Source organism: Staurois parvus, unplaced genomic scaffold (genome assembly GCF_062004578.1).
Source record: "Staurois parvus isolate SC_StPar_1 unplaced genomic scaffold, SC_StPar_1.0 ptg000984l, whole genome shotgun sequence".
NCBI classification, from domain to species: domain Eukaryota; kingdom Metazoa; phylum Chordata; class Amphibia; order Anura; family Ranidae; genus Staurois; species Staurois parvus.
This window is the reverse complement of record NW_028318780.1, coordinates 303401-325085: the sequence shown is the minus strand read 5'-3', so window position 1 is coordinate 325085 and position 21685 is coordinate 303401. Positions and strand designations below refer to the sequence as shown.

Genomic DNA, 21685 nt, shown 5'->3' with positions numbered 1-21685 from the left:
CCCAACCCGGACCTACCCGGGCCAATTTCCCACCCCGGAGCCCGAGGTAACTATCCTCCCATTCCACCAAAGGGAACCCGAACAACGTCATCCGGACCCGTGGTCCGCAACGGCAAAAAGTCATAATCCTCAAGTCCAAAAGGCGACCCCCACTCAAGGATGGACCCAAGGAAACAGGCCGGATCAGGCCCAACCTGGAACACTAACAAACTGGGAATGCCCTCAGGGCCAAACTCATGGTACCGTCAGGAGAGTCCAGCGGTGAAACACAACGTGGGAGGTCCAAGATACAGCTTCAGTGCAGAAAAGAGCAGGACGGACTTGATCGTAGAGGGGTCTGAGGGAGGGCCCTCTTCCTATTGGACGACCTCTTCCAGAGGCGGCCCAGAGGAAGCAGCCTCACCAGGGATCCGGATAAATGAGCTGGGCTGTGAGTAGCGCCTCCCGGCGAAAAAAAGGTGTAGAGATTCCAGGAGAGAGTGGGCTTCCTCCAGCGTGGCAACAGAGTGGCTGCAGCCCTGGTAGTTGAAGGTGAGGTGGAACGGAAAGCCCCAGGCGTATTTCATTCTGCGGATCAGCAGGACCAAAGTGAAGGGCTTTAACTGGAGGCGCATCTGAAGAGTGGTTTGGGTGAGATCCTCAAGCCGGACCAGTGCGTCCGCCAATTCTTTCTTGAGGTTACACAGATCCTGTTCGTGACTTTCAATGACCATGGCCGCAGCGTCCATTTTATCTTCGAGATCGTTCGTCCGATTACCCAACTCCCAAATTTTTTGCGTAAGACGGTCGGCCAGCTTGGAAGTAGCGGAGGATAATTCCAACTACAGCATGGACTTGAAGTGGCGCAGGAGCTCAGCATCCCTCAGCTGGAGTGGGAGACTGCATGGATACTTCTGATGCCAGGTAGTCAACACCACTGGGATCCGGCCTGCCCGTGTGTAGCAGCAGCAGGGGACCCAAAATTGAGGCCGGGGCTTCGGATGCGGCCTCCGGCGGGGGACCCGAGATTGAAGCCGGGGCTTCAGACGTGGCCTCCGGCGGTTAGGCCACAAGTTCCGACACAGCCCACCGAGCGCTGGAGGCTGCATTTTTCTTGCCCATCGGGGCAGCAGGGGACGGGGCTAGGAGGGGCTAGAGGGATGGCAGGCAAACCCCCCCCCCCCCCCGAGGGCTGGAAGATTGGCCAATGTGTCATGCGGCCAAGGAGCAGGCCTGCAATGTGGCCATCACAATTGCTGCTCACGAGCGCCCCCAGACAGGTGTCTTTTATACAGGTAACAAAATGAGATTAGTAGCACTCCCTTTAAGATACTGCTTCTAATCTTAGCTTTTTACCTGTATTAAAGACACCTGGTAGCCAGAAATCCTGCTGAATGATAGGGAATCAAGTAATTCTTTCCCTCATGAACATGCAAATCAGTGCATAATTTGTTAGAGACAAAATAGCAACAAACAATTCAAAAGATATGCATGTCTGTGTTACAATACACCTACCATTCGATTTTTAGACTGATCATTTCTTTGTGAGTGGGCAAACATTCAAAATTAGCAGGGGATCACATACTTATTTCCTTCACTGTAGAGCCTGTCTGTTCAGTTTTTTTTTCTTCATTTTTTTGCCTCCACTTTACCATGCTTGGATATTTGAGATACATATTTGTGCAATTTAATATTTGAACATTCTCAGCTTCTTTATTCGTTAAGCCCAAAAACACTGAACCAAGAGTGTCTTCATGACGTCCAGACAACTTGCATGTTCAGGAGGAGAGATTAGAAATGGCAGAATACATGTTTCTGTCTTGACAGGGTGATATTTCATGTAATCCTTTCTACTATAAATAAAACCTTTGTTCAGATACATATAGGTATGTTAAAGTGACCTTAAACTCAATTGTTTACATCAATTGTTCTAAAATATCAAGTATGTAGTTGTAGTGTTTTTGTTCTGAGCACACTCCCATTTCTTCACTGATGCACTTTCCTGCAAATAGTGTAGAGCACGCAGTATCCATGATTTCTGATCCCTGATCTATTATTACTACAACTCTCTTAGAGCTGAATGCATCTCCATGTAGATGTGTAATCCATCTTGGGGCGAACAGCAAACAGTGGCTATATTCTCATTCACAAAGGGGGCATGGAGAATGAACATAGCCACCTTAGAACAGAAAGTCTGAGAAGAGCAGAAAAAAGCTTGTATTTGAGAGGTGAATACAAAGGAAGAGAGAGATGCTAGGTACATTCTACTTACTTATATTTAAACATATTGCATTTATTTTTATTTGAGTTTAGTGTCACTTTAACTCCTCAAAGTAATTTTTATATATGAAAGTTGTATTATCTTTGCAGCAACAGCACTCTAAGGCTTATCAAAGATGTACATTTGCAATATATTTCTGTATTTATTCTGTTGTACATGATCTGTGTCTGCTTGGATGCTCCTCACTTTTCTTGTGAAAAGTGCTGCATTTTAATTTTTAGCATTACATTTCCCAATCTGGTGTATAGTTTGACATTATGTAAATTATAACATTATTTATGAATTTCAGATGAGTCAAGCTTCCCCGTTGCTGTCCCTACGTGGCTCCTCTGGCAATCATGCCTTATTTTATCTACCTCATGTAAAATTAAATGACGGGGTGTGGCATCACATATCACTAGAGCTGCAAAGTGACCCTAAGTTCACTGGGAACCACCTTCTGCTCTTTCAGATTGACTATGGCCAAGAGGAGGTATTGCATTCTTTCAGCATTCATTGAATTTTTGAATTTTGTCATGTGTTCTGAAGTATAAAATAGGATACTGCACAATAGTTGAGATAAAGCAATACTGTACAACAATATTCTGTTATGTGTAGCACATTTTTTAGTTTTTTTTTTTTTTTTACCAAAGATGAACTATATTTACGCTATAGTTCAGAAAATGCACTAAAGACGCATGTTTCACTTGCGGTACCATTCATTGTTAATGGAACCCAAATGCAGCAAGCAAGACGCGTGTCACGGTCAGAGGTCAGGCTCAGAGACCAGTATCTATAGCAAAAGGCCAACCAACAGGATAGGTAGACAAGCAGGTCACCCTGGGAGATGACGAAGGCTCACCTGAGGTGCGGGGTCTAAGCACTAACTGGTATTCACCAGAGCTCCTGATGGTGGAGATGGGTTTTGCAAGCCAAAGGTCGGTAGCGAAGGTATGGACAGCAGCAGGAGATACAAAATTGAGATACTGGCTGGAGAAGGCACAATAATCTGGCAAACAGGAAGTACAAAGAAATGGCTTAAATCAGCAGGAAACAAGGCACAAGGCAGAATTGTCCAATAGAGCAGACAGAGTGCTGTCCAGCATCCCAGATAGCTCAGTGAGAAGTGTTACTGCCAGACACAGTAGAGGTCCGAGGTTTAGGTCCAGGCCCTGACAGTACTCCCCTCCTCCCAGGATGTCCCCTGGACGTCTTAGTGCCAGGTTAGTGAGTAAACCTCTGGTGGAATTCTCTTGTTAATCTATTGGCGTGAACATTCTCCTCAAGCTCCCAAGAATTTTCTTCTGGCCCATATCCTTTCTATTATACCAGACATTGTAATTTGTTCCTAAAGATCCTGGAATCAAGAATTTTCTGCACCACAAATTCTTCTTCACCCTCAACGGGTGGAGGAGGTGGAAAAATTATTGCAGAGAAAGGAGTTTCATGAAACGGTTTGAGTAGCGATATGTGAAAAACAGGGTGAATCTTCATACTGTCTGGAAGTATTAAACAAAAGGTGACCAGGTTGATTTGAGCAGAAATCTGAAAAGGGCCCACAAACTTTTGACCCAACTTGGCACATGGAACACGAACCTTCAAATTTTTTGTTGATAACCAAGCTTTGTCATCCACATTAAAGGTAGGAAGTGAACTCCGATGTCAGCAGCCTTTTTATAACATTCCTGAGCTTCCCTCAAAGTCTCAATCTATTTCTCCTGAATCTCCTGCAATGTAGTTAGTCTGTTGGTAACAGCAGTAATTGGAGTTGTGATAGGGAGATCAGGAATAAAAACTGGATGATAACCAGTGTTTAAGTAAAAGGGACTTTGAAAAGTGAAACTATGTTTAGAATTGTTGTATGCAAACTCTGCCGTGGGAAGGCAGTTCACCCAGTCAAACTGAAGATAAGTGACAAAGCATCAAAGATGCTGCTCTATTGTTTGATTGGTTCTCTCAGTCTGACCATTAGACTGGGGATGAAAAGCAGAGGACAGATTGATTGTTACATCTAATGCTGAGCAAAAGCTTTTCCAGAATTTTGAAGTAAACTGCACTCCTCTGTCAGACACCACATCATCAGGGATTCCATGCAGTTTAAAGACTTCTCGAACCATCAGTTCTGCAGTTTGTTCAGCAGTGGGCACCCCCTTAACTGGAACAAAATGGGCCATATTTGTGAGAAGGTTGACAACCACCAAGATAGTGGTCATTCCTTTTGAGGGAGGCAAATCAACCACACAATCCATAGACATTGACCCCCATATTCATAATGAAACAGGGAATAGCTGAAGCAACCCCGAAGGAGAGGCTCAGGGAGTCTTATTGCATGCACAGGTCAGGCATGAGGCCACATAATGTTTGACATCTTTTTTGTAACCAGGCCACCAAAAGGAACATGATACAAGTTCTTCAGTCTTAGAAACCCCAAAAATTTTGGAATCATTAACCAACCTGAGAACTTCAACCTGAGCAGATTCAGGTATGTAGAGATGATGCTCTTGAATCCAAAAGCCATTATAAGCCAGGTTAATGTCCTTAGGTGGAAGATTGAGAAGTCGGTCATTCTCATACCCCTCTTTGAGATGATTCAAGAATGCCTTATAACTTGTGACCCCTATGAAGTTCTTTTGAGGCAGGATTTTGCATTCATAGTTGTTTTCCTGGAGAGGTCCAGAAAACATCCAAGATAAGGCATCAGCCTTACCATTTATTGACCCAGGTGGATATGAGATAATAAAATTAAACCTGGAAAAGAACAGTGACCAACGTGCTTGTCTAGAAGACAATCTCTTGGCAGAACAGATGAATTCTAGATTTTTATGATCAGTGAGGACAGTCACAGGATGCTTAGCCCCTTTCAACAGATGCCTCCATTTGAAAAGAGCTTCCTTAATTGCCAGCAACTCCTTATTCCCAATGTTCTCATTCTTTTCAGCTGATGACATCAAGCGAGAAAAATATGCACAGGGAAGAAGCTGCATTTTTTTCACCTCTTCACTGAGAAAGGATAGCTCCCACGGCAGAGTCTGAGGCATCCACTAAATAAAAGGTATCTCAGGATCTGGATGTACCAATATTGGTGCAGAAGTGAAAAGAGCCTTTAGCTTAATAAAAGCAGTTTGCGCCTCAGTTGACCATGCAAACGGCACTCCTTTCTTTGTCACCTGTGTAATTGGTGCTATTACGTTAGAGAAGTTTCTTATGAATATCCTATAAAAGTTGTCAAATCCAAAAAATCGTATTTCCTTAAACGTTTCTAGGGGCAGGCCAATTTACCACTGCCTTGATCTTTTCGGGATCCATGCTCACTCCTTTTGAAGAAATAATATATCCTAAGAACTGGATCTGGGTTTGTTCAAACTCACATTTCTCCAGTTTGATGTAAAATCGGTTCATCCTTAACCCTTTGAATATAGTGCATACATGCTTGTGATGCTCCTCCAGGTTGTCTGAAAAGATGAAATTATCCAGATATGCAATAACAAACTGTCCAACAGATCTCGGAAAACATCATTGATGAAGTGCTGAAAAGTTGCGTGAGCATTGCATAGGCCAAAAGGCATAACTAGGGACTCGAAGTGTCCATATCTGGTTCTAAAGGTAGTTTTCCATTCGTCTCTATCTCCGTACAAGGTTAAATGCTCCCCGTAAATCAAGTTTTGTAAAGACTTTGGCAGAGCGGTGTCTTTCCAACATTTCAGCGATTAAAGGGAATGTGTAACGGTTTTTAATAGTGATTTTATTCAAGTTCCTGATAGATTGAAAAGGCGGCCAAAAGGTTTTTCTGCTCCTGGAAGCAGTTCAATGGGACAATCGTATTGGCGATGAAGTAATTGATTGGCATTCTTTTTATCAGACATCTGATTGGTAGAGAACTTGTACAACATGATTCCCTCCAATGTTCCCACAATGGGGGGTAGTAAAATGTATAGTCCATGCTCCCCAGTTGATAGAGGGATTATGAGTAGAAAACAAAGGAATGCCCAGGATGACAGGAAATTTAGCTGATGGTCTCATAATGCTCAGCCTCAAATTGGAGTACCAGAGGAACCGTTTCATGAGTAACCGGTCCTGATGATAAAGGTGAACCATCAACTGTCTCCATATCAATGGGGGCAGATTTGTTTCTTCTGAGAATATTATTGTTGTGGGCAAACTCAATATCCATAAAGTTCCCCCCAGCCCCAGAGTCCAGCATAATAGAACATGGAATTTCATGGCCCTCAGTGAAAATTTTGATATGGAAGACAAAATGAGACTGTATAGTACCAACTTTATTTTCTTCATGGATCATTGGGGAGATAGACTGGGTAATTGAGTTTATTTGTTTAGGCACTATAACATCAGTCGCAGCAATTGTTCTTTTAACTTTGTTGGGACAATTAACTGTGTAATGCCCAGAGTCCCCACTATATAAACATAAGTTCTCCAAACGTCTTCTCTCTTTCACTTGAGTAGAAATGGATTTCTTAATATCTACCTGCATAGGTTCAGGTGTGTTAGAATCTGGAGAAATTTTTAGATCATTCTTAATGAACTGATTAGCATAGAAATGCATGCCACTATTACTTCCAAACATTCCCAATCTCTCCTTTCTCCTTTCTGTAATTCTCTGGTCAATCCGAATGCATAATTGGATGAAAGCCTCGATCATTAGGAGTCTCTACTCTGGCAAGGTCATACTTCACCTGTTCAGTGAACAGGTGGAACTGTCGCTGTCGCTTTTGCGCTGCTGGGTTCCAGGTGGTATCTGAGATCCATCGTCAGAATTCCGCTATATACTCAGCAACAGAGCGTATACCCTGCCAAAAACTATGCAGGTTTGCTTCAGCAGTAGCGCAGCGGTTGGGATCATCAAAGACCTGGTTCATTGCAGTCACAAAAGTCTCAAAATTGTTCAAAGTTGCGATGTCTTGTTCTATATAAGGAGAGGCCCAAGCTAGGGCTTCCCCAGTCAGGAGGTTTATAACAAACAATACCTTCTGTTTCTCAGAATTAAATGCAGCAGGTTGCATCTGGAAATAAATGCGGCATTGGTTCAGAAAAGCTCTGTAATGGCGGCGGTCTCCACTGAACTTGAGTGGCAGAAGGATACGTGTATTAGCAACATCGCGGGAACATAAGTCCAGCAATCGTCTCTGCAGAGCATGGATTTCTTCCTGTTGCCCCTTTACTAAACTTTGCAGTTCGGAAAATTTTTCTTGATAGGTAACACCAAACTCTTGCAGCTCTGAAATTTGCTGCCTGAAAGGAGCCACGGCATTTGCTATAGCAGCCTCCATGTTTAGGCCAGATTATTCTGTCATGGTCAGAGGTCAGGCTCAGAGACCAGTAGCTATAGCAGCAGACCAACCAACAGGATAGGTAAACAAGCAGGTCACCCTGGGAGATGACGCAGGCTCATCTGAGGTGGGGGGTCTAAGCACTAACTGGTATCCACCAAAACTCCTTATGGTGGAGATGGGTTTTGTTCCGTGTTAGTACGAGGTCGCAGTTCTCAGGATCGCCCCACCAGGAAGTGAGCAAGCCAGGTTCCAGTAACAGATATGGCAGGTATGGATCTAGCAGAAGCGTAGTCAGTAAACAAGCCAAGGGTCAATAACAAGTGCTAGCAGGTTGGGATGAGACACAATTATAGTCAAGGAACAAGCCAAAGGTCGGTAGCGAAGGTACGGACGGCAGCAGGAGAGACAAAAGCGAGACACTGGCTGGAGAAGGCACAATAATCTGGCAAACAGGAAGTACAGAGACATGGCTTAAATCAGCAGGAAACAAGGCACAAGGCAGGATTGTCCAATAGATCAGGCAGAGTGCTGTCCAGCATCCCAGATAGTTCAGTGAGAAGAGTTACTACCAGGCACAGTAGAGGTCCCAGGTTCAAGTTCAGGCCCTGACAACGCGTTTGTGCATGTAAAAAAACACACAGCAAAACACAAAGCCAAAAACGTGCATTAGCTTCTTTTCCATGTTTGTAGCACGAGGCAGCCTGTTGAAATGAATGGGCTGCCCTAGTTGTGACATGCAACAGCACACTAAAAAATGCATGTGTGTGATTCCTTACATTTCTAATGTTTTATTTGGAATTTCAACCTTCCTTATAGTTAAAATATCCTATCCTATTTATGTGCCCTATATTCAATGTTCTAAATGGTGTAGATTCATCTTTTTATTTTTTACTATATGAAAAGAATTGTTTATGATAAATGTTTGCTTTTTGTATTTCAACAGAGAAAAATTACTAACACTTTTTGTGGTATTTCTTTCTCAAAGGTTAAAGGTGAATTTCCCAGGGATCTCATAGGCACAATACTGAGTAATTTTAGTATTGGTGCTGCAGCAAGTAATGGCAATACAATTTTACAAGGTTTCCGAGGTTGTTTACAGGTGAGCCGTGTTTGTGTGTGGAGTACTACACAAAATTGCCCCGTGCTCAAATTTGTTCAGCCAATAAAGGAATAAAGTAACTACTACTAATTCAAGTTACAAATAAATTGAAATATAAAAACAATCAAATGTCAGTTATGCTGTAGTTCTGTGTCGTTTAGGTTTTGCTGGTGTAGTTGCCTTTTAGGATGGAGCATGCAGGACCGCAGGTCCATATGATAATTTCTTTTTTTAGCTTTTTTAATTTTGATTTGTTAATCATTAATTATTTTCTCCTGCAGGGTGTGCGTGTGGGTGCCTTTGCCTCTCCACTGCCTATAGAGAGCGCATTGCTTATGAATATAGAGCCCGGCTGTAGTTTTCCAGACCCATGTGATTCCAACCCATGTCCTGCTCACAGCTACTGTAGGGATGACTGGGACAACTACTCATGTGCCTGTCACCCAGGTAAGGTTTTACTGTATGTGTGTGTCTGGACACTTGAGTTTTTGAGTGCAGCATTTCACACAACAGTGAATTCACAACAATGATAGTAGTCACAAAGTATCACTAACCTCCAGGCACAAAAACTTTTATTTAAAAATATTCCCTCAATAGTAGCTAATGATGTCAACCCACTTTGTGTGCACTAAATGCCTTTGTAAACCCAAATATTATCTTGCAAATTAGAAATGTTGTACATTGCTTGTGCAGAGAGCAGAGCTGTGGAAGGGACCCAATAGGCTCCACCTACTACAGAATGCTTGTAGAGAACTATGGGAGGGGGTGGATACAAGACCAGTCACCCTGCACAAAGGAGATAGCAGCAGTGACCAGTCTTTATTACAGGAAAGTCCTGTGCAAAGTTACATTTTTTACTCTGGATTACTGCACATATCTGAAAGAAATACCCAAATCACAGCAAGAGTCGAATAAGAATGCACAATGTTTAGACATGAATTGCTTATCTCAGAGTTCAACTTTAACTTAACCCTTGAACTGAACTTACTTAGCTATAGCTTAGCTTACTTTGTTGAATTTACTTAAAGCAGAATATAAGTCTACTACAGTTACTTCCTCTCCAAGGGTCTGATGTCCACAAGTTTCCTCTCTGGCATCAGCATTTTCTCCCCAGCATCTTCAGAGTGCTTGTGGTCACGTACCTGGTTGGGGGAGCCTGACGTGGAAAGGACTCGTCCTCTTACTACTCCTGCTCGGAGCCCCTGATAGTGGGAACAGAGGGTGCCGAGCCAGGAGTGGCGAGTGGGTCTGGAGCTGGTGGTAGGCAGGTGAAGACCTAGAATATCCGGATGCAGGACAGGTGCGGATGCAGGAACATGGGTGCATTAGCAGGCAGGTATGGTGGCAACCAGGATGCAGACCAGGAACGGACACAGGAGCGTAGGTGCGGCAGCAGGCAGGTATGGCAGTGACCAAGGTTCAGGCCAGGTGCAGAAACATAGGTGCAGCAGCAGGTAAGTATAACGGCAACCAGGATACAGGCCAGGTGCAGATACAGGTATGTATGTGCAGCACTGTCAGACAAGCCAGGTCAGGATCAAGAGGGGCGGATCAGGTACAAGGGAGCAGGCAAGCGGATAGTCAGGGATAAGCCGGGTCGGTGCAGGCGGAGTTCTTCCTTAGTCAGGGTCAGATCAGATACAGGCAACAGAATCGGGTTATGGAGTGCAGAATGTTATAGACCAGAAGGCATAGGCAAAACTGTGCTGGTGGTTTAAATGGCCCACCTTGCGGTAACGTGTACGCTAGTGCGCATGCGTGCACTCGCTTGCGCATGCGCACTTGCACCGCCGTTGCCAGAAGGGATCCAGCGCCGATGCACGGCTGCATGAGGGAGAGATCCCTGACAGTTTTTCTTTGTCCATCTTTTAATTTTTAATTTTTTAAAAATGTATTTTAATGTTAGTGTCAGGGAAGACACGAATCCGCACATACGCGAGATCCCAACAAGGCATACAGGCGTGCGGGCACTAGGACCAAGGCGCGCACGGTGGCACTTGCGGCCGCGCAGGCGCACCCGTGCTCACGGGGGCATGCCTGTCACCAATGACGGCTCCGGGTGGGCTATTTAAACAGGCCACTGCAGGGTCAAAGTTGCCATATGGTCTAATTCCCTTGCCTGAGATTCCTGACTGAGTTGTTTCCTGTTGCTGAACCCAGCCTGCTCCTGACTACTGTTGACCTTCTCCTGCCCTGACCACTGGCTTGTCTCTGGATATTCTTCTGCGTGCTCCTGTTCATTTTGGACCTCCTGTTGCTGAACCTGGCCTGTGACCCAACTATCCTTCTGCCTGCTGCTCTGGTCTGCTCTGCCTCCTCGGATACCAAACCCGGCTCACCTGACTCCGCTACTTGCCTCACAGTGCATCCGCATCCATCCATCCTGCACGGATCCATTTGCATCCTGCTCTGGTCTGCTCTGCCTCTTTTTGACAGGCTCACTACTAAGGTACGTGACACTAGCGGTCTCCTCTACCGCAGCTGGGTGTACCTGGGGGCCGCGACCTGGTCTCAGCCTGCTCCAAGTCCATCCCCACCATCAGGGGCTCTGGTGAACAAGCAGACTGGGGCTTAGACCCCGGGCCCTAGGGAACCCCAAACTGTGGACCTATAGAGCTACCGCCAGAGTCCGTGACAGATTTTTATTGTGTACTTCAGCAAGACAAGACATCTTTTAAAAAGGAAATAATACAAAACTCAGAGGTGCATCCAATAACACCAAACATTTAAAGCAGAATGAATGACAGCGTATTGCAAGTACAAAAACAATAAATAAAGACACAGCTTATCCGGCATGTAATAAAAAGGTGGTAACTAGACCAAAATTATCTACCAATCGGGGGAAACCTCCTTAAGCTGTAGACTCGCCATAGCTAAGGAAAGGAAACCCAACTAAGAATGCAAGCCAGTAGCACTGCAATGGTACCCCAAATTACTAGCAGGCTATTTGCCAGCTGACACACATCAAGTATCCTGTCCTACAATATATGTGTAAACCTTAGTAGGAAAATACTTAGTAGAATAGAGAGATGAAAAAAGGAGTGGGCAGCTTGAAAAGTGTGTGTGTGTGTGTGTGTGTGTGTGTGTGTGTGTGTGTGTGTGTGTGTGTGTGTGTGTGTGTGTGTGTGGTGGAGGGGAAATTGGAACTAATAATAACACAGGTGGGACACTGGGGGATGAGTCATCACAACACGACTCACACAATCCACTCCAGCATCGTTGTTTTAAGCTCATTCTCCAGTAGAATGATCTAAGAAAGTGCAGAAGACGTGTGTTGTATTCGCTGGAATATTGGAAATCATTCCAATACCACCATGTTCTGCGGTGTTGCTCCACCATCCTTCTCATAGCTGCCGTTAAACCTTCCATTTCGGAAATTTCATTCACCACAGTGATCCACTGGTCCACTGTTGGGGAATCTGAGCATTTCCACTTTTGAAGGATGGAGATTTTTGCTGCATTTAATAAATGTAGCAAAATAAGAGATTTCTTGTATCTACACCGTGAGAATGGAGTTAAGTGAAGTAGGCACATTTTTGGCCTGTTTTCTAAGAGTGTATCTGTCAACTTGAAGACCAGATCACACAACGAGTTCCAGAAGGGGCAGATACGTGGGCACATCCAGAAAATCTGTAGTGTGTTACCATTATCTTGTTGGCAACACCAACGCAACGGTGAGACTGCAAGGTAGATCCTGTGTAAAATGGTAGGTACCATGTACCATCGCGTCAGAACTTTATATCTCAATTTTTGAAGCTGACTAGCAAGTGAGGAGCGATGGGCACAGTACAGGATACGGTCTTGCTGTTTATCAGTGGATGGCAAATTAAAGTCCGTTCCCATTTTCTGGTTCATTAGTTTTTTATTATTGCAGCAAAAAGGTATTATACAACACATTACCCAAGCAGGGGAGATTGATGAAAATCCAGCCAAACATACATAGATGGAAAAATGCGCAGCACAAGGATAAAAGCCAAGAAAAGACCGCACGGGTGAAGCAGTCGGCCCACATATATTTACTGGGCCTGGATGGATGCTCCATAAAAAGAACTGAGATGAAGAGTGGGGAAAAAAAGGAGGGAGAACCAACAGGCAGACCTAGAACAAAAGGAAATAGAAGGAGAAGTAGAAAGGTGGAGTAGAAGTGGGGGGAGGGGGTACAGTTAGGTCCATATATATTTGAACACAGACACAATTTTAGTTTTTCTCAGGTATTTACCAAACCACTCTCCATGAGGTGGGTGTATCATTATCAAAGTCTACAATCAAGAGAAGACTTCATGAAAGAAAATAGAGGGTTCACCACAAGGTGCAAACCATTCATAAGCCTGAAGAATACAAAAGCCAGATTAGAGTTTGCCAAAAAAAACATCTAAAAAAGCCAGACCAGTTCTGGAAAAGCATTCTTTGGACAAATTAAACTAAGATTAATCTGTACCAGAATGACGGGCAGAAAAAGTGTGGAGGAGGCTTGAAACAGCTCATGATCCAAAGCACACAACCTCATCTGTAAAACATGGTGGAGGCAGTGTGATGGCATAGGCATGCATGGCTTCCAGTGGCACTGGGTCATTGGTATTTATTGATGATGTGACAGAAGCAGCTGGGTGAATTCTGCAGTGTTTAGAAATATACTGTCAGCCCAGATTCAGCCAAATGCAGCAAAGTTGATTGGACGGCGCTTCACAGTACAGATGGACAATGACCCAAAACACACTGCAAAAGCAACCCAGGAGCTTTTGAAGGAAAAGAAGTGGAATATTCTACAATGGTCAAGTCAATCACCTGATCTCAACCCAGTTGAGCATGCATTTCACTTGCTGAAGGCAAAACTAAAAGCAAAAAGACCTACAAACAAGGAACAACTGAAGATATCTGCAGTTAGAGCTTGACAAAGCATCAGAAAGGAGGAAACCCAGTCTTTGGTAATATCCATGGGTTCCAGACTTCAGGCAGTCATTGCCAGTAAAGGAGTCTTAACAAAATATTAAAAATGAACATTTTATTTTTATTATACTCATTTTGTCCAATTACATTTGAGTCCCTGAAAATGGAGGGACTGTGTATAAAAATGGTTGCAGTTCCTAAAATTTGTACTTGATATTTATGTTCAACCCCATGAATTAAAGCTGAAAGTTTACACTTCAAATTCATTTTGATTGTTTCGTTTTAATTTATTCTGGTGGCATACAGAGCCAAAAGTATGAAAATTGTGCCTGTGTCCAAATATACAGTTGTGTTCAAAATAATAGCACTCAGACATCACTAACCTGATCAATCACTGTTTTTGGTAGAAATAATATTTCTACATGGCAAATAATTTACTAGCAGGTGTAGTAGAGTAATAGAAATCCAACAGACCCAACAGTCATTACATGCATGCTGCTGATTCTGCATAATTGAATCACTAATTGAAAGGGGCATGTTCAAAATAATAGCAGTGTGGAGCTCTATTAGTGAGGTCATTCATTCTGAAATTGAAAAACAGGTGGCAATTATTGCCTTTATTTAAGGAAGGAAGGCAGCAAATGTTGTACATGCTGGTTACAGTGCATTTCTCTCTGAAATTCTGAGGAAAATGGGTCGTTCCAGACATTATTCAGAAGAACAGCGTACCTTGATTAAAAAGATGATTGGATAGGGGAAAACATATAAAGAAGTGCAGAAAATGATAGGCTGCTCAGCTAAAATGTATAAAAGGATGTCCTCCTGCGCTCCACAGAGTACCTAATGCTAATGCCAGCTGCTAACACCTATTCCCTATACCACAGGACAATGAAATATAAAATAAAATTGGATGAAGCGCTCAGCATGAAAATAAATCTACACTAAAATACCCCTTAAAATAGTAAATAATAATAAAAAATACAAAATATAAGGCCAAACTAATATTGTGAAAAAAGCAATATTCAAAGTGACTAAGTGCTCTTATATAATGACCAAAATAAATGGAATATCATAAATGTGAAGGACAAGCTCCTGATCTGCCACCCAGTGGCAAACCAGATAGGTGAAAAATGATAAGTAATATCACTCAAGGCAATTCAAAGTGACAAGTGCTCAAATACATATATAGATAAATATATCATAAATACATACATGTGAGAAAACAAACTCCTGGTCTGCCCCCCAGTGGCTAACCAGATAAATAATAAGTGATATCACTCCAAACAATTCAAAGTAGTGGCAAGTGCTCAAATATAGTTTTAAAATTATATATATATACAAAATATAAAACAATAATAGTCCACAATGATGTGATAATCTGCAATAATCATTTGTGCTCAAGTCAACACACAGTGCTTAAGAAAATTCATTCCATGCTGAATGGTTGCTCCTGGTGACACTCTATCGTGACCTCCCTGGAATGGCTAAAGTGCCTCCTCACCTCCTACATTCGACCCCTAAGGGCCACAAAGCTTTCTGGTATATTAATCCTGGGAGAGATCTCAACCTGGCTCCAATCACTTCACTGGATCCACCGACTCTATCAGGGTCCCCCTCGTGGGTAATTATTCTCTCAGACCACTCTCCTCGCAATATGGACTCAGGTGTACAGGGCATGTATAAACAAAAAACAGACCTCCATAGTGCAACACCATTTATTACAGCTTTAAAAAACGCCAAAGATGGACACTCACATGCTTTCCAGTACACAATAGTGGTTTCCCACATGCTATGGGTGTACTAGGGGATAAGGTGTACCAAGATGGCTTCAAACCGGAACCGGAAATACATCTCCGCTCGATACTGGAAATGCGTCTACGTGTTACACCACGGACACGTGGCTTCTTCAGGATAGCTCATTGGGTGACAGGACTTCCTATTTGTACTATCATGCTAATCGAGGGGCGTCGAAAGGGTATTCAGCATTAGATCTTGAGAAATATAAGTTAGAGGTGGCCAATCTGGATAGAGAAACACTCCTTATAAATAAAGTTAAAAGTAGAGATAAAGATTCAATTGACCAATTAGCTGTGATTTTAGATTTTAATTTGCAGTATAAGGAGATACAAAATATATATAAAAAACATTGGCCAATATTAAAAATGGATCCCATATTGGGTAGTATATTGCCAGACCAGCCCAAATTTATATATAGGAGAGCTCCCACTCTTAGAAATAAAGTAATGAAAAATGTTCTGGACCCGCCTAAGGTTAATAGGAATAATACCCTATTTGATTTTACAGGTTTTTTTACTTGTAGGAAATGTGTGTGTAAGGCCACGAGAGGACAGAATAAGAAAAAGAATTCATTTGTGTCCACTAGTAATGGGAAATCATTTGATATTATTGATTTTATCACTTGTAAAACAGAAGGAGTATCTACGTTTTAGAATGCAGTTGTGGCCTGCAGTATGTGGGATGCACTAAAAGACCCTTGTGGATCAGATTACGAGAACATGTTAAAAATATTAGAAAAGGTAATCCCAATCACAATGTATCCAAACATTTTGCTAGTCATCATGGGAAAGATCCCTCTTTATTAAAATTTTGGGGGATAGAACGGTACAGGAAACACTGTAGAGGTAGTCACAAGGTTAGAACTAGAAGTCAAGCTGAGTCCAGGTGGATTTTTTTCTATGGAAACACTGACACCTAGAGGATTAAATGTAGAATTTGACCTCAACTGCTTTATAAGTGATTTTTAATTCCACTTGGTTGTAATGATATATATGTATACAATTTTATAATATAATATGTTGATAAGTTTTATATATTTAAATTATTTATGTTTTTATTTATGTGAACATATGGTATGGGTGATACACAGGGAGTTATAATTATATATATATATATATATATATATATATATATATATGTGTAATTCTATATATAATATCTATGTTTTTAAAGGAATAATTAATGTATAATTTTAGTTAATCAGGAATTGGAGGTATTTTGGGAGCATTAAGGGTATGTGATAAATAGGTTTATTAATGTAGTAATTATGGGAATGTTAATCCTTTTTATAATGTAATTTTACCTACCATTGATTTAAGAGTTCTCCATGTAGTTTTAATTTAAATAAATTAAATAGAATAGTTATCAGCAGGTGGATAATGTTTTCTTACAGATTATTATAGGTACTAGTTGTTATTATTGGGATATTAGGAAGGGCAGTGCTAAATATGGCCGCCGCATTGGAATTGAGCTTTGATAAAATGGAGGTGTAATACACGCCCCTTGATTAGCATGATAGTACAAATAGGAAGTCCTGTCACCCAATGAGCTATCCTGAAGAAGCCACGTGTCCGTGGTGTAACGCGTAGACGCATTTCCGGTATCGAGCGGTGACGTATTTCGGGTTCCGGTTTGAAGCCATCTTGGTACACCTTATCCCCTAGTACACCCATAGCATGTGGGAAACCACTATTGTGTACTGGAAAGCATGTGAGTGTCCATCTTTGGCGTTTTTTAAAGCTGTAATAAACGGTGTTGCACTATGGAGGTCTGTTTTTTGTTTATACATGCCCTGTACACCTGAGTCCATATTGCGAGGAGAGTGGTCTGAGAGAATAATTACCCACGAGGGGGACCCTGATAGAGTCGGTGGATCCAGTGAAGTGATTGGAGTCAGGTTGAGATCTCTCCCAGGATTAATATACCAGAAAGCTTTGTGGCCCTTAGGGGTTGAATGTAGGAGGTGAGGAGGCACTTTAGCCATTCCAGGGAGGTCACGATAGAGTGTTACCAGGAGCACCTATTCAGCATGGAATGAATTTTCTTAAGCACTGTGTGTTGACTTGAGCACAAATGATTATTGCAGATTATCACATCATTGTGGACTATTATTGTTTTATTTATTTATATTTTGTATTGCCTTGAGTGATATTACTTATCATTTTTCACCTATCTGGTTTGCCACTGGGTGCCAGATCAGGAGGTTGTCCTTCACATTTATGATATTCCATTTATTTTGGTCATTATATAAGAGCACTTAGTCACTTTGAATATTGCTTTTTTCACAATATTAGTTTGGTCTTATATATTGTATTTTTTATTATTGATTATTTACTATTTTAAGGGGTAATTTAGTGTAGATTTATTGTCATGCTGAGCGCTTCATCCATATTTGGTAAATATATTCAGCGAAAATGATCGGAAATGCTTTAAAATGGCAACCAAAACCTGAAAGACGTGGAAGAAAGCGAAAAACTACCATTCGAATGGATAGAAGAATAGCCAAAATGGCAAGGACTCAGCCAACAATCAGCTCCAGGAAGATCAAAGAAGGTCTAAAGTTACCTGTGAGTACTGTTACAATTAGAAGATGCCTATGTGCAGTCAAGCTATCTGCAAGAAGCCCCCGCAAAGTCCCACTGTTGAAAAAAAGACGTGCTGTAGAGGTTACCATTTGCCAAAGAGCATATTGACTGGCCTAAAGAGAAATGGCGCAACATTTTGTGGACTGATGAAAGTAAGATTGTTCTTTTTGGGTCTAGTGGCCGGAGACAGGTTTGTCAGACGACCCCCAAACACTGAATTCAAGCCACAGTACACTGTGAAGACAGTGAAGCATGGTTGCGCAAGCATCATGATATGGGGATGTTTCTCATACTACGGTGTTGGGCCTATTTATCGCATACCAGGGATCATGGATCAGTTTGAATACATCAGAATACTTGAAGAGATATGCTGCCTTATGCTGAAGAGGAAATGCCCTTGAAATGGGTGTTTCAACAAGACAACGACCCCAAACACACCAGTAAACGTGAAACATCTTGGTTCCAGACCAACAAGATTGACGTTATGTAGTGGCCAGCCCAATCCCCGGATCTTAATTCAATAGAAAACTTGTGGGGTGACATCAAAAATGCAGTTTCTGAGGCAAAGCCAAGAAATAAAGAACTGTGGAATGTGGTCCAATCATCCTGGGCTGGAATACCTGTTCACAGGTGCCAGAAGTTTGTTTCTGAGAACTGCTGTACATCTGCATTGCATGGAGTCAACCGTGGTTATACAACTAAATATTAATTAAGTGAAACAAAGGAAAGCAAAATCTTCAAACATTTTTCAGTTTATATAGTGAATGTTTGAGTTTGTAAAGAAGAATACAAACGCTGCTATTTTTTTGAACAGTCTAATATTCACTTTTCTTCTATTTTTTTTTTTTAGAGGAACAACACAAATTTGATATATTTTTATTCATGTTTTGATATGGAATAGAATGTGTAGTGTTCTCAATGCATTTGTGTGTATCGAAATAAAAGCTATTAGAAGGATTTTGAGCTTTATTCACTTTTTTCAACACACTGCTATTATTTAACACAACTGTATATGGACCTAACTGTAAGTCCTGCAGGCTAAGGTAGGAGTATCAGCCACTATAAGATGTCCAGGCTTGTCGGGTGCAGTGTAGGGAGAGTATACAATCATCAAGGGGTCCAAATTTTCAAACATTTGGCATGTCTATCATGCAAGATGCTGGACATCTTCTCATTAACCATCAAGATGGTCAGAATGTTCTGAACCGCTACAAAGGACACTGAGGGTGATTTCCAAGCCCAAGCTATGACCAGCTTCGTGGCAATAAATAGGTAAGTGGCAAGTTTCTGTTAGGCTTGGGACAGGGCAATGTAACAGTTCCAGTTTAGCGTCTTTGCAGATTAAAATATGGAATAGTGTGTGAAGGAGGCCAAAAACCTGAGACCAGAACCTAGTTAACTGTGGGCATGACCACCAGGTATAAAGCACATCCCCCCATTGGCCACAACCTCTGAAACACCTATCATCATAAGAAGGGTTTAAACCTGCAAGTCGAGCTGGAATCCAGTACCACCTCAGGAGAACCTTATAGGCTGCCTCCATTATGGTCGTATTTGAAGGAGCATTTTGCTATGGATGACCAGGCCTTGTTCCAGTCCTCAGGGTCGATGGAGGACCCCAAGTCTCGCTCCCAAATGGATTTAAGAAGTTCAAAGAAGAATAGATTGAGAAAATAGTGCTCGAGACACCAGGGGAGTGTTGACCGATATGTTCAAAGGCCATAGTGTGATATGGGAAGGTAAAGTTACGTCTCAGGGAGGTCACCCAATGTCGAAGCTGTATATAGTGAAAAAATTCCACAGGTAGGGCATCATAAGTCTCCTGAATAGAGGGCCAAGAAGGAAAAGCCAGAGATGTAAGGAAGTTGTGGACCTGTGTGAAGCCATGAGAGGACCATCACTCAAATGCTCTGGGCTGCTCTGGGCCTGGAGGGGAAAGGGGGTTGTTGAGAAGGAGGAGAGGCAGAAAAGGGGACATGAGATTACCTGAGTAACGAATGGAGTCTCAGATGCGCAGGCTATGAAGCATTAGAGGGCTAAGTGGAGAGGGACGAAGCCTGTGAGGGAGCCAAAGAAGTGCCGCCATAGGGACCAGGGCGCAATTGGGGAGCTCCGGTAATACCCCAAAGGGGACATCTGTTGTAGCATGAAGGATGGAGAGCTGAGAAATTTTTGCTACCATGTAATATTTAGCGATGTTAGGGACTCCCAATCCTCCACACAATCTGTGGGTTTACAAGGTAAGGCGCGATACTCTGGGGCACTTATAAGCCCGTATAAAAGAGAGAAGTCTGTTCTTTAGAAGATGTAGATTGAAAGAGGGTACCTGGACTGGTAGGGTTCTGAAATAATATAATATTTTGAGAAGTATGGTAATTTTGACCATGTGAATGCGCCCAATTCAGGACAAGGAAGGGAACTGCCAAGATTGCATAAGAGAGGTGTTGTGTCTCAGTAGTGGATAATAGTTGGTCGCAAAAAGAGTGGTGTAAGGAGGAGTTAACTTGATGCCCAGATAGTCCAGAGAGGAAATGGCCCAGTGGTAGGGGTAACTCGCCTGATTGTGTATCACTATAAAAGGAAGGAGGAAAATATTCAGAGCTGTAATTTTTTGAGGGTTAATGTGGAGACCCAATAATTCAGAAAAGCGGGAGAGAATAGACTGCAGATTTGGGAGGGCAGTGATGGGATTGGTTAACGTTAAGAGGACGTCGTCTGCATAGAGGTTCGCCTTGTAATGTGTACCTGCGTAGTGAATACCCATGACGTTGGGGCTAGTCCCCTTCCCATTTTAATATAAAAGGTGGTGCATAGCCTTCTGAAGGTTTAGACATGATAGAGTAAGTTTTGGAGAGGTCTTTGTCCATCTTGATTCGCTAGTGTGGGACAACGTAGCTTTCATGCTTGTTCAGGAGCTCAGTCATCCCAGTACTCAGGCACTGTGCTGGAAATGAAAACTGAGCTGTGTATTCACAGCTCGGTGTACATTCTACAATACACTATAAGCAGGCACGTAAACTTATTTTATTACAGATGACATTGCATTTCTCTTATGCAATAAAGAGCCTGAATGTTTGTAATGTTTTCATATTTTACTTTAGTTGCCCATTAATGCAGAAATTACAAAATATAATAGGATTATTGCTTTTTATTAAAAAAAAAGCTGATCCTATGCAGCTTATCTACATTTCAGTATCATACAGTATACAGTGAGGAACAGAAGTATTTGAACACCCTGTGATTTTGCAAGTTCTCCCACTTAGAAATCATGGAGGGGTCTGAAATTCACATTGTAGGTGCATTCCCACTCTGAGAGACAAACTTTAAAATCAAAATTCAGGAAATCACATTGTATGATTTTTAAAGAATTTATTTGTCTTGCACTGCTGAACATAAGTATTTGAACACCTAAGAAACCGCAAGAATTCTGGCTCTCAAAGACCTGTTACTGTGCCTTTAAAAAGTCCACCTCTACTCCACTCATTCATCTAACTTAGTAGCACCTGTCTGAGCTCTTTAAAGACACCTGTCCACCCTACAGTCAGATGCCAACTACTACCATGGGCAAGACTAAAGAGCTGTCAAAAGACACCAGAGACAAAATTGTGGACCTCCACAAGGCTGGAAAGGGCTACGGGGCAATTGCCAAGCAGCTTGGTGAAAATAGATCAACTGTTGGAGCAATTGTTAGAAAATGAAAGAGGCTAAAGACTAGTGTCAGTCTCCCTTGGACAGGGGCTCCATGCAAGATCTCATCTCATGGGGTATCACTGATGATAAGAAAGGTGAG

The 21685-nt window shown here is 42.2% G+C and overlaps 1 protein-coding gene across 3 annotated transcripts in view; it reads left to right on the top strand.

Annotated features, from left to right (window-relative positions):
* The window catches only part of LOC149441443 (cadherin EGF LAG seven-pass G-type receptor 2-like), a 465765-nt gene that overhangs the window by 269077 nt on the left and 175003 nt on the right, over positions 1 to 21685 (top strand). For all 3 annotated transcript variants that reach the window (XM_089657338.1, XM_089657336.1, XM_089657337.1), the window contains exons 11-13: positions 2550 to 2732; positions 8513 to 8626; positions 8908 to 9073. In XM_089657338.1, coding sequence (XP_089513464.1) covers positions 2550 to 2732; positions 8513 to 8626; positions 8908 to 9073 — 463 coding nt within the window. The remainder of the gene's footprint in view (positions 1 to 2549; positions 2733 to 8512; positions 8627 to 8907; positions 9074 to 21685) is intronic.